This window comes from Glandiceps talaboti, chromosome 2 (assembly GCF_964340395.1).
Source record: "Glandiceps talaboti chromosome 2, keGlaTala1.1, whole genome shotgun sequence".
In the NCBI taxonomy this organism is placed as follows: domain Eukaryota; kingdom Metazoa; phylum Hemichordata; class Enteropneusta; family Spengelidae; genus Glandiceps; species Glandiceps talaboti.
The window spans coordinates 13,952,149-13,966,352 of record NC_135550.1 but is presented as its reverse complement, the minus strand read 5'-3'; the positions used below and the strand labels follow the sequence as shown (position 1 = coordinate 13,966,352).

At 35.3% G+C, this 14,204-nt stretch overlaps 1 protein-coding gene across 1 annotated transcript in view; it reads left to right on the top strand.

Moving 5' to 3' along the window:
• The window catches only part of LOC144447196 (protein jagged-1-like), a 61,666-nt gene extending 49,309 nt beyond the window's left edge, over positions 1-12,357 (top strand). Inside the window, exons 13-23 of the mRNA XM_078137103.1 lie at positions 287-400; positions 1,691-1,804; positions 1,968-2,081; positions 2,711-2,833; positions 3,097-3,210; positions 4,204-4,317; positions 5,639-5,766; positions 6,590-6,865; positions 8,412-8,534; positions 9,533-9,680; positions 10,137-12,357. Coding sequence (XP_077993229.1) covers positions 287-400; positions 1,691-1,804; positions 1,968-2,081; positions 2,711-2,833; positions 3,097-3,210; positions 4,204-4,317; positions 5,639-5,766; positions 6,590-6,865; positions 8,412-8,534; positions 9,533-9,680; positions 10,137-10,597 — 1,829 coding nt within the window. The 3' untranslated portion in view covers positions 10,598-12,357. The remainder of the gene's footprint in view (positions 1-286; positions 401-1,690; positions 1,805-1,967; positions 2,082-2,710; positions 2,834-3,096; positions 3,211-4,203; positions 4,318-5,638; positions 5,767-6,589; positions 6,866-8,411; positions 8,535-9,532; positions 9,681-10,136) is intronic.
• Positions 12,358-14,204: the final 1,847 nt, after the last annotated feature.

The window sequence follows — 14,204 nt, the reverse complement described above, 5'->3', positions numbered from 1 at the left end:
AGTTTAAACACTAAGTTAGATGACTTATAGTACCTTCAACACAGCTGATCATTCCAAGTGTCTACTGTCCAAAATATGTCTTGCAATGATAATTTTGATTGAAACCGTGGTTTCTTCAAGTATACTGCAGCTTTGAAATAAACACAGTCCAGAAAAAAAATTCAAATGGAACTGCCATGCTTGTTTCTGTTATACTTATAACACCAATCACTGCTTGTGATATAAATGGAACTTGTCTCTATGGAGATAGTCACCAACACTAATCATGTATATTTTCCATCACTAGATATCAACGATTGTGAGGGACATTTGTGTCAAAATCAAGCTACATGTTTTGATGGTTTGAACTCCTATACATGTATCTGTACAGATGGATGGGAAGGCACGTACTGCAACATTGGTGAGTATTATTATCTGTATCCATAGCGCTATCCACTTTGTGTGATTCACTGTCTGGTGATTTAGTAAAACTTATTTCTGTCTTGTCTGTAAGTATGCATGAAGTCTGATTTGAGACCACCTTCGAAGTACTGGTGTATGAATGTTATTTACACTGGATTACTCGCATAGTGGAATGTGTCACATATTCATACAAAAGACAAACACCTCCTTGCGTCAAAAGAAATAGTTTGGAACTTTGAAAGTTTAGTATTTGGTCCGCTTTGAAACGTTGCGTAGTTGTCAAGTCAAGTTGTAGATGTTTTGAACAGAAAATACAGGATTTATACCTTGGTTGTCAAGCCAAATTGTAGACGTTTGAATAGAAAGTGCAGGATTTATACCTTGGTTGTCAAGCCAAGCCAAGTTGTAGATGTTTTGAGCAGAAAATACAGGATTTATACCTTGGCTGTCAAGCCAGGTTGTAGTTGTTTGAACAGAAAGTGCAGGATTTATACCTTGGTTGTCAAGACAAGTTGTAGAGGTTTGAACAAAAAGTGCAGGATTTATACCTTGGTTGTCAAGCCAAGTTGTAGACATTTTGAACAGAAAATACAAAATTTATACCTTGGTTGTCAAGTCAAATTGTAGACGTGTGACCAGAAAATACAGAATTTATACCTTGGTTGTCAAGTCAAATTGTAGACGTGTGAACAGAAAATACAAAATTTATACCTTGGTTGTCAAGTCAAATTGTAGACGTGTGACCAGAAAATACAGAATTTATACCTTGGTTGTCAAGCCAAGTTGTAGACGTTTTGAACAGAAAATAGAGGATTTATACCTTGGTTGTTCTAAGTCACAATTCAAGATGTTTCAAAGATGAGTCAATATCATTGTTATATTTCTTTATATTTACAAAAAAATTATTCTAAAGAGGTAAAATGATAATATAATTCCCAATATTATGTCTCATTCAGCCAGAAAATACTCCTAACGTACAGGATTTGTTACCACTCATCTGTGACTCATAGTGATAAGGACCCTTTATGTCATTCATATTTTCCTTGGCCAAACGAAGAAAGTTTTGGGGAAATACCAAGTGTTTCGTTTTCATGATATTGATGAAATTTTAAGAAGTATTTGCCTCTTTCTTGTCATTTTGAGACAGTCTTGTTGAAATCATGAAGAAAGAAAAACAAGATTTTTGCAAGATCAGTACATAGGAGGGAAGGTATAAATATACATGTTAGATTTTATAAATGCTTACTAATTTTTTTTTTACGTTTGTGTGTTTTTCGTGTCTTTACAGAGAAAAATGAATGTGCACCGAATCCATGCAGGAACAATGGTACTTGTATTGATTTAGTTGCCGATTTCCATTGTCAGTGTCGAAATGGTTGGAAAGGAAAAACTTGCATCTCAAGTAAGTTACAACTTTATCAGGAGAATATCAAAAATAATGATTCTTATAACAGTTAATGCAGTGGAAAAGTCTGAATCAAGCAACAAAGTTGTAACACAATGAAAGTATGTTGATGTTGTTTTGAATCAACCCAACTCAGTTATTGTTCTTCTTCTTCACACAGGAACATCCCACTGTGATCCCAGTACCTGCAGGAATGGAGGTACCTGCATAGATCATGACACTATGTTCTCTTGTACTTGTCCTTTGGGCTGGGAAGGCACTACCTGTCATATAGGTCAGTTCATTTCAGTTACCATAGTAACCATTGAAAGAAGAGTTAAAACCAGAGTTTTTTGGGGTTTTTGTTTTTGAACAAAGAAAGTGTAAACTCCAGGAAAAATAATTGTCATTTACATACTCAGAATTGAGGACTTCAAAACGGGTACATGTTGTAGAATTCACTAACATTTACAAATACAATCCCTGCCATAGTACTTTATTATTACTTCGTTGCAGCAGCCAATCACAATTGTCTGCTTTGGTAACACTTCACACACTATATTGTTACTTTGTTGTGGTAACCAATGACAGTTGCAATCACAATCCCTGCCATGATGATGCTTGGCATATTGTGTTACTATTATTATTGCAGCAGCCAATACCATTTACACAGACTTAACAATCTCTAGGCTGACATAAGAATACTTGGCATACTGGGTTGCCACAGCCAATAACATTTATGAATACAATGTCGTAGTGATGCTAATCATGCTGTGTTGTTTACTTTGTTGCAGCAACCAATAAAAACAATCCCTGTCATAGTGATGCTAATCATGCTGTGTTGTTTACGTTGTTGCAGCAACCAATAAAAACAATCCCTGTCATAGTGATGCTAATCATGCTGTGTTGTTTACTTTGTTGCAGCAACCAATAACAGTTGCAACCACAATCCCTGTCATGGTGATGCCACTTGTGTCAATAGTGGTACTGGTGGGGCTTACACCTGTCTATGTAAAGAAGGATTTGAAGGTGTCAACTGTGAAGTCAGTAAGTTTGGATAATTCTTTATCTGTATCTTAGCACACTTTTTAAATTGTATACAGCTGAAAACAGTACTGTAACATACTGGAGTTAAAAGACTAGTATTTTTTAAATCATAAAAACTGTACACCAGTTGGATGAAAAAAAAGGAACATGTTCCCGTGAAATAACATTGAATACAATGAATTCGATGTGCTCATCAACTCTTGAAAATGTGTAACCAAATATTAACTTACTTGATTATTTTGTGTGTTCTACTTTGCTTCTAGATATTAATGATTGTAAAAACAACCCCTGTTACAACAGAGGTCAGTGTATTGATGGTATTAATTGGTACGTCTGCAATTGTGCTGCTGGTTTCACTGGGCCAGACTGTAGAATAAGTAGGTCAAACATCTCTTATTATATCAGTCACCTTCAACGCTGTCAGTGTTTTCAACCCCTATGTGGGTCATACTACAAGTATCTCTCTATTTATTAGCAAATGATCCGTTCCTAGATGTGAGCATATCCTTCGTTAGATGTTCTCAGATTTTTTGGTGCACCAATTTTTAGAGTTCTGGTAGTAGTTTTAGATATAGCATTTGTGTCCCATGTGTGGAGACGTACAGGACAGCTGTTGGCAAGATATTAAAATAACTTAATTCCCACTTTGATTTGACCCTAAATGTCAAGACAGTTCCTAAGTGTACAAGATTTGTATCTAATATTCATGTGTCGATACATATACTAATACTAATAATTAGTAGCATACTGTCAAGCCATGCTTAAATTTAGATATCCAACAGTCACATAGGCTTCTGTTAAGATATTGACTGCGTGAATTCTTTGTTGTTCTTATCCTTGTTTCGCCATCTCCCCATGTATCCTCTTCTTCCTTCTCCTCCTCCTCCTCCTCCATCATCATCATCATCATTTCGTCATCATCATCATCATCATCATTTTTTCATCATCCTCATCCTCATCTTTCCTCCATAGCTTACACCTTTCTGCATATGTCATCTGTTTCGATTGTTGAAATCACACCATTTCTGCCAATCTCGTGGCTTAATGCAGTTATGCACCTCAGAAATGAAACATACCTTGAACATAATTTACATTGTCTACCTGTTATCCGTAACACTGTTTACCTGTTATTTATGATACTAAATCTTTACCATAACCCTATCTACCTTCTAACTGCCTTGTTCACTTTTTTAAATGTCTTCCCCGCAGTCTTCGTCACTTACACTCTAAGTCTTCCTTCCACTCTGCCCGTAAAATTTACCTGTTTCAATATTAAACGTCACTTTATGCTTACACACTTCCATGTTTTCAAATTGTTTCTTTGTATCCTCTCATTTTGTTAGCATTCTTATTATTATTATTATTTTCAGACATCAACGATTGTGCGTCATATCCATGTGCATATGGAAGTACTTGCATAGACGGAATCTATTCCTTCGTCTGTATTTGTCCACCTGGAAGAACTGGACCCACCTGCTCAGTAGGTAAGTCAACCAGTCAAACATTCCATTCGATCTCTTTCACATCTGTCAAGACTAAAGAAAAAGTGAAAGGCAAAATAAAAAAATGTCTACTATGAAATAGAGACTGTGAAGCATTGCTGTAACATATCATTTGATCCGCTGTAATGTTTTGATGTGTAATGCAATATGGATTATTACAGAACTAAACAGCATGTTGTACGTAGACTTCGAGATTCCTGTTAGATTCCCACATCAAAGTGGGCTTTAGCAGAGGGCATTTATCGGAAATTTTCACTTAATATGTCAAACATATACCAGTCAAGATGAACAAAGAGGAAAATTGTCAAATATTCGGAAGTATGATATTAAAAGTAATGATCTTTTTTAAAGACATGTGGTGCTGGATTATGTGCCATAAAGGCTGAAAAAACGCTTAAAGACTGGTAGTTCATCTGGTAGTCATTAACTTCTGACAATTTATAATACCCAGAAGAAATGAAACACTGGTGAAAAATGTGCAGGAATTCTGCAAGTTATACTGACCCGCTTGTTTTGTAGTTGGCTCTCACTCAGGAATTCAGATGGCCATACCATTAGTGTTGCTATTATGAATATGGACTGATATTCATTTCACTTGTTATACAGCTTACAGCTACAACAGACTTTATTCCTAGCCCTAAGTACATGTAGGAATGTGTTAGCTTCTGTGCAATACTGGAGTTTCTATGCTTTTCATCCTGTCTTAGTATAAAAGTATAAAGATCAGTGGCTATAACTTTTCATTAGTATTCGTTAATTTTAAACTGTTGAAAACTACATAAAACATTGGTTGAAAAGGTTAGAATCTCTTAGTTCGAATTACCTTAGTTGACTCTCTTCTGGTTGAGAGAGAAGAGGAAAAATAGAGTAGTTGTGTATGTACTTTTTAGTCATGGAAATTTGTACAGATTGAGAGAGAGAGAGAGAGAGAGAGAGAGAGAGAGAGAGAGAGAGAGAGAGAGAGAGAGAGAGAGAGAGAGAGAGAGAGAGAGAGAGAGAGAGAGAGAGAGAGAGAGAGAGAGAGAGAGAGAGAGAGAGAGAGAGAGAGAGAGAGAGAGAGAGAGAGAGAGAGAGAGAGAGAGAGAGAGAGAGGGGGGGAGGGAGGGGGGGGGAGAGACAGACAGACACAGACAGATAGACAGACTAGTTCTGTATGTACTTTTTTGTCATGGAAATTTATACAGATCGAGATATATAGAAATATATATAAGAAATATTGTAAATACACCTTAACTAGAATCAAAACTTTTCATATTACACAGATGCTAAGTTATTCTGTTCTCATTTTTTTCTCTTTACCTAGTAATTGGTGGACCAACACCATCACCATTCCACTGTGTTTATAATCAACATATCTATTCACACAATCAAACCTGGGAAGAGGGGTGTAATGAATGCAAATGTAATGATGGCGTGACAACATGCAGCCAGGTAGGTTATTGTGTTAATATTATGCAAATGTAATGATGGCGTGACAATATGCAGCCAGGTAGGTTATCAAGTCATTTCAGTGAAAACTTAGAAAATATTAAATATATTTCTTAACTTTATCCATGAACATTTATATTATATTATATTATATTAGACCGAAATGTTACTTTCTGTCAGGTTTGTCTGTTTTATGATCACTTACATTTTAGAAAGAAAGTATAACCATTCATGCATCCATTAGAATTCAATGAATTGTCTGACCACACAATATTGTTGATCGATCTTCGATTGATATAAAGGTACCTAAAACATTAAACTGAGACCATGAACCGAGAGTCTCAGTTTATAAAAAATAGCCATCTGAGACTACTCCGTCACAGATGACAAAAAAATCTGTCTTGATGGCTGAGAAAGAACACAACAAACCAACATGTTAAGTTGTTACTGGTACAGAGCATGGATGTACAGTCAGGTATATATTGTTCATGGCATAGTATACACTATATACTGCGATATTTATAATGTAGCATGTAAGTTGTAACCACAACAACTTGTCGAAAATGTTGTTGTAAATTGCTCAATCTTTTAGTACAATTGTAGTAATTGTGAATCTAATATCAAAGTGTGCACATTAAATTTCAACAAATTAACATCTCTTGTGCAAAATTCTCCAAGTGAAAAGCAAATTTCTGATATTCAGAGTGAATTTCAAATACATACGTGTACTACTAACAAAAATTCAGATATGTTTTCATTTTTAAAGTAAAAATGACATATTTGATTATGAGCAGATATATAAATATTGTATGTACTTTGTCCACAGTTATGGTGTGGGCCCGGTAACTGTCAAGCTGACAACAAGGGAAATCGTCTCAATTCTGTAAGATGTGGTAGAAGAGATCAGGACTGCAAAGTCACCCAAGTATCAGAAGAAGAGTGTTTTACAGAACCCTGTGATGCCATGGGAGTGTGTCGTAACAATGGTCTTGTTGTGACCGAACCGCCTGTTGCAACGGGCAACTGTGTGCCCAACCAAGGACAACTTAATAACCGCTGTGCCATGATCACTCTCCTTTTTGACAAAGACAAGATGCCTCTGGTATGTCAACATTTAAACTTTGGGTTGTAAACAGTTTGTTTAGTAACAGCAAATAAGACAGCTTGTATACAGAACACCATGCACATTACAAGTATAAGGTGTATGGCCTTCGGTACACAAGTTATAATGGACTTGTACAGTATTGAAATTAAACAGGGCCGTTGACTGTAACACAAAAGTGAAAACGAAGTCCTTGGACAATCATTTGACAAATAAAAATATAAATGAAATAAAAATTAATTTTGATGCATCAGTTTCAAACTGTTTAATTTTACAAGTATGTCCTGCTATTACCTTCCTATCAATATTACCAACATTTGATTTGCGACCACCCTAATACCTCAAACTTCAGATTGAGACAGTCACAGCAATGGCGCCCTTTGTCTTGTTTGTAGTTCAGGGGAAAACTTTGGATTGAGACAATCATAGCAATGAAACCCTTCGTCTTGCTTGTAGTTCAGGGGGAAAACTTTGGATTGACAGTCAAAGTAATAAGATTCATGACATACTGACAGCAAAAATTTGGGTAACTCTGGACTGCGACATTCTCTTGCAATAAAATCCATTTTAGAAACGTGAGTGTCTGTGTACGGGTGATTTGATTGCCTGAAGCTGTGATTTTATATTACTATGCACCCATAGCATGAAAACAATACGTCTAGTGATTTGGTACCTCTCAAGATTTGATGAGCTTTGGTCTTCTTGACTTGAAGCAAATTGGACCTATTGTGTTTATTCAGACTTGTGTGTTTTTTATGACTCTTATCCACATGCAGGGCTGTCTTCAGACTTCAATATAAAGTGAAGCATTGAATCAAATCTACTTTTATTGCCTGCATAAAATAAAAGTTGACCTTTCTTGAAATGTTAGAGGTCAAGATAGCTTCGTGTTTTATCTGCTAGAAGTATGTATTATATAGCTTTGTATTTTACCCTTTTGGGATGAATGAAGTCATTCGTGGACAGACTAAAATTAGTTAAATAAAATCTACCAAAGTTTCCCTGTCAATTTAACAGGGCTTCCTACCTAAAGTATATGGTATGATGTATGTATGAATATTAAAATCCCGTTTGTATCCAAACTTATAGTTTCCTCATGTATAAACAAGAGTTTTATAAACCGTACTGCCTTCTCTCAGTTTAATACCAGGGTTGATAAAACCATAGCAATAATCATTGACTGACATACCAAGATATGTGATCACTCCCTCAGCAATGAAGTAACTCTACATTGTTGTCTTAATCTTTGACAAAATGCTCACCATGTGGTTGCTGTTTTTTTGTACTCGGCTGCTTATAATGCTCATCTTTAGCACTGTTCCTACCAGTAAAGTTTCCTCGTGTCCTCTGTTGGATTTCATATTAAGACAGAGCTCTTCATTTTTCTATTGTCACTTTTGAAACACTTTTATGTATAAATTAATAGTAGTTATTTTTTACAAGTTGCCCAAACTATGTATGTAGATTCTACTCAAGATGATATACTCATTAATTTCATTTGGTATTGATTGTCTTCTTGTTTTCTTCTTCTTCTTCTCATTTTCAGGGTGTGTCCATTTTATATGTCTGCTCACTAATTCAGAATGCACCTATACCTCTGATGGATAGTTCAATTGTCATACTTTGTGACAGAGCTGTACAATCCAGTGATTCAATAGTTGTAGCAGTGGTAAGTATTCAACATACAGGCAGATCAACATCCAATCTCCTCCCATCAAGCAGATTACTTATCCACCCTCCTCTTGCCATGCAGATTACCATCCACCCTCCTCCCATCAAGCAGATCACCATCCACCCTCCTCCTGTCATGCAGATCACCATCCACCCTCCTCCTGTCATGCAGATTACCATCCACCCTCCTCCCATCAAGCAGATTACTATCCACCCTTCTCTCATCATGGAGATCACTATACATCCTCATGTCACATAGATTACCATCCACCCACCTCCTGTCATGCAGATCACCATCCACCCTACTCCCATCATGCAGCAATGCTTAGGCCAAAAAAGGTAGTATTGTTTCTGGTCAGGACATTTTGTCTAAAGTGGCGTGATGACATGATTTTTTTTTATTCCAACAAACCTGTCACTCAATCTACTATTTATGACAGTTACTGTTGTTTTTATTTAGTACTTAAGAGCAAGTGTATATATGGGGTAGATGTCATTTGCTTGTTCAGGATTGGCTCTTCAGTTGTCTTCACTGAAGTAGGGAGGGTCATTTTTGTGTTTCTCCCCCTGGATCTGCAGACTGTATGGGCTTGACAAACGCAAAAAAAAAGACCGACATGAGGGTATTTAAAGTGATGCATGCACTGACCAGAAACAATTTTTTTGACCTTATATATAGAAACATAATATTTGAAGTTCTTCAAAATTACAAATGCTTGTTTTGTTTGGAATTCATCGTCATAAACCACAGCCTCTTTTACGACACCGTCCAAAACGCGCCGTAATTTTGCAGTGTTGCGAAAGGAATAACAGCTCTGGTGTGAAGAATGTTCGAATTTAGCAACTTTAAAACACAACATGGTAGGGATATTGTATAGAAATATTACAAATATTCAAGATAGGTTCATTATGCTATATTACACATTTTGTATATGTATGAATATGATGTTTACAACAATAATAAACATGTTCTTTATCTTCTTTTTTTTTTTTTAGTCCATGTTTGGGACCATAAAGACAACAATTAAAGTTCTAGTAGATAGCATAGCTGAATATGTGCGTACAAAACCCCAAAATAGTTCTGTGTTAGCAGCAGTGGTGGAAATTCAAATAGAAACAACTCACATAGATTTTGGAGGATCAGGTAAGACAAAACCTACTGTCACTGAATATGTAAATTAGCTCATAAATATGCAAATTAGTATGTGATCAGGTAAGGCAAAATCTCCAAGCTTTGAATATGTAAATTGGATTAGATATATGCAAATTATATGTGATTAGGTAAGACAAAACATACAAACATTGAATATGTAAATAGGATTAGATATATGCAAATTATATGTGGAACCAACTAGAGTATAACACGAATTATACTGTTGCAATCACAAGGTAGATTATTTCAGATTTGATAGACTTTGAGGTGGGCTTCTGTATGTTTTACCAAAATGTGATCAAAGAGATGAGAGACTATAGTGCCACCAAGAGTCTAAACAATGTCCATGTTTTCAAGTGTTTGGTAGAAATTTTTTTATTTTGACAAACAAGATGCATAAAGTCACTTTACTAATGTAATGTGTTGTTTTCGTTTCTTGCTTTCCAGAATCCACACATTTGATTCCTTTAATTTGTTCTATCATTGGATCCATTGGACTTATTACAACAGCCGCACTATTCTTTTGTTACTGTGGAAAAAGGAAAAGAGCACTCTATAATGCAAATGCGAATGCAAATACGAATACAAACACAAACCCAAACACTAATCCTAACACAGAACTTCCGAAAAATTGCAATATAGACAATAGTGACAATAAAAATAATGAAAGAGAAAAGTTTAGACAATTAAAAAATCCTATCTTTGCAGAAAGGAGAGACAATACAAATAGTCCGCACGACTACAGTGTGGAATTACAAGAAATCCAGCATTTAAATACAAATGTTCCTAGGACTCAGAAAGATATTTATAAACCAGAGACCAAGGAAGCCAAACAAAATATTATGAAGAAACAGCATAAAACATACAATGATAAGTCAAGAACGGTCACATTTGAACTGATGGTGTAGCAGTGCTGTCAAAGACAACTGTCATCATTTTTTTCTAAAACAGATATCTTGACTAGAAAGGCATACTATATGCAAGAGATGATAAGGTGTAAACTTTGGCATCACTTCAACTACAGTACAATCCAGTTCACTTTAGTACAGTGTGTGAGATTACTTGTTGCTGTCACCTACCAGTCTGAGCAAGCTATTCACAGACACCACCACCACCACCACCAGGTTTGTGAGGACCTTCACAGCCATATCACCACCAGGTTTGTGAGGACCTTCACAGCCATATTACCACCAGGTTTGTGAGGACCTTCACAGCCGCATTACCACCAGGTTTGTCAGGACCTTCAAAGCCATATTACCACCAGGTTTGTGAGGACCTTCACAGCCATATCACCAGCAGGTTTGTCAGGACCTTCACAGCCATATTACCACCATGTTTGTGTCAGGTCTTCAAAGACACATTACCACCTGTAATATTGTTTGTGTGACCTTCACAGATGCATCCTACTGAAACACTTGCCTCCAGCCTAATTCCAGGCTATAATACTCGGAAAATTTTTGATGTCTGAAAAGACATATTTCCCACTGAATTTGTGAGACGACAAGCTGTGAAAAAAACCCAAACATGGCTTCTATAGATCTATGTATCCAACAATGGCAGAAATGTGTACTGTTAAATGACAGGATGATTTTGAGAAGTTTGGAAAACACTGCATTAGTTGACGGATGAAGTATACCCGTACATGTGTGCATACAGTTGATCATGATTGCACATCACAAGAAGAAAACCAGCCGGAAGCAACGCACTGATTGATAGAAGAAAGCCACCTGTATGCATGCTAAGAATCATATGACATCTAAAAACCAGAAAGTGTTCTGAGTGGCCAGCTAACAAGAGAAGACTGCCATCAAAAAGATGTTCCTGCTTTCTTTTCTCTACTATTAAATTTAAAAAAAAATGTATATTTCCTAATTTTGCTGACAAAACCTTCAAAAGGATGTTGATGTAAAATGAGTATCTCTTTTATATTATGTCTTCCTTATCTGCTGTTTCAACTCCTCACAATCGTATTCAGTAGATAACAACAACTGCTCCGGGGCTTTTTTTTTTCTTTCTCTCTCTCTCAAAAATAATGATAATAATACAACTTATTTATAGCCAGCTATGATTGACTTCTTTTAACTTATGTGTAGATAGCAGTGAACACCAATAGATTTGTTCCTGCACAAACCCAGCCAAAGAGGATGTTACCACTTTCTTAAAAAAAATCTCATGCCATTTTGAAATACACACAAAAAATATATGGATTTTATTTACTATAACAATAATTATTATTATTATGATACCATTTCTGTATATATGTACATATTTTAATTAATTTTTCGTGTATATTTGATTAAATTAAGTGCTAATCAAGAGTTTGTTTATTACCTTGTGATGCAGTATTTATATGTTTAGTTTTATGTAACATATTTTATAGATGAATTTACAGTGAGTGCAAGACGCCAACATTTTTTTGGTTGGGGGAAGGAGAACAACCTATTCTGTTTAGCCCTCTTGTTGTTTCACTTTACATTAGACTTTTGTATTGGCTGCTTAGATATATTTGTCAAGTTAAGATCATATTCAGTTTTGGTTTTGTCTGAATTTTAAGTTGATAGATGGATTGTCAACTGTCCCCATTTTAGAATGCTCTAGTTTTGAATAAGAAATATATTATGCATGACTTAATGAGAATTTTGTCTATTTTCTTTCATTTACTACTTATTCCTGACATGACTTGTCTTCTTTTTGTGCTGTATCATATTACTTTTTTTCCATTTTTACTGTTATGACTCTCTCTCTCTCTCTCTCTCTCTCTCTCTCTCTCTCTCTCTCTCTCTCTCTCTCTCTCTCTCTCTCTCTCTCTCTTTCTCTCTTTCTCTCAACGAATTTTACTTGATTAAAATAGAATAATGATCTTCTCTTTTTTTTAGATATCTGAACTAAAATTCTATAGCTTTATTCCAAACAGCACAGTATCAATAATGCAATATATACAATAGACACATCATCTATACACACAGATGATTGAAAGGCTGAATCTTGGTGTGTTTATATTATGCACAACATTATGTCTTTCCAATAAACAGTGCCCTCTGGTGATGGAAGTCATACACTGTATTTGAAAGCTAATCCTCCACTCTTTAGTTTATCACTGTTTTCGTCTTTTGAGAGAGAAATTCCCAAATATTTCGTGCATCTGTATATAAATCATCAGCAAGCAACTTTTTAAATTTCTTGAAAATACATTATCGTAAAAGGAGGTTGATGAAAGTATAAAAGGATGCAGTGATGGTTCTTCAGTAGTAGCAGGCCAACCAACCGGTTATTGGGTGTTTTACCCTTTCCTGCCAAAAAATCTATACCACAAGAGGGCGCTGTTTACTTGAAAGTCTACTTGCGTACGGATGTTCTGCTTTGAGAATTTAAATTTCTTCCTGTATTTTCTGATGAGTACTAACCTGTAACTACTTTAAAGAAGGAAACAAATCAAAATAGATAATAGTTGTTTCTGTCAGAAATTTTTACTGATATGCCTTCAGAGTGTGACAATTTTCACACTAACCCTATATCGAAACAAATATGCAAGACAAATTCTGTATGGGAGAAAGTTTTGACAATACTGAGGTGATCTGCTCCTCACTGACAACCATCAGAGACAATCTTTGAATTGTGTGAAACATTTTGTTGAGGGAGATCACAGCCTTTGTATAACTGCCATCTTGGAGTGGAGATCGACTTTCAGAAGTAATACAGACAATGTGTCGACAAAACCAACTGAAACAAAAAGTACAGTCATTATGTCCAAGACATCATCAACATTTTACAAATACTTAGATATTTATCAGATCACTGATTTGAAGAAGTAAAAAAAAATACAAAAAATGAAATCAACATATGTATTTTGATACTGACGTTTGTACTTAGAATTATAAAGTACTGTATTACCAGGAACCATAGCAATATCTGTGGTAGTTTGGGTGTTTTGTTTTGTCCGAACTCTTCTTAATAGAATGGATTTGTATGGTGAGATGTACACACATTTTCTGACTACTGCAGTTTCATAAAAGTCATTTCATACATTCATAATCAGATTGAAAAATAAACAAGCAAAAAATGAATTTAAAAAAAAATAAAAAGTAAAAAAAAAAATTAAAAAAAAAATGATTGTTGGTTTTCTATGAAAGGTTTTGGTCTCTGCCACATTTTAGTCATAGGAATAGAGTGTAGTGTAATTTCATGAAGATTTTTGATACCAACAAGTGCAATTCCTGTACAGTTACATGCCAAAGTTTCAATTTGTCTTATGATAGCAATTCTAGAGATTTAGCAATTGTTACCATTACTTTGTATTCTCCTAGAGAAACTTAGTGTTACAGAGGGACCAAACTTTTTTCACAACATTGTTAAAAAGAATAATCCAATAGATTGATTGATTGATTGATTAATTGATTGAGACTTTGATTATAGGAGAGAATGACATGGGCTAAGCAGAATAGGTGTGTACTATGCACCTGTTGTAGATATCGATATGAAGAGATGTGTAATGACTGTGACGAAACCGCTGACTTT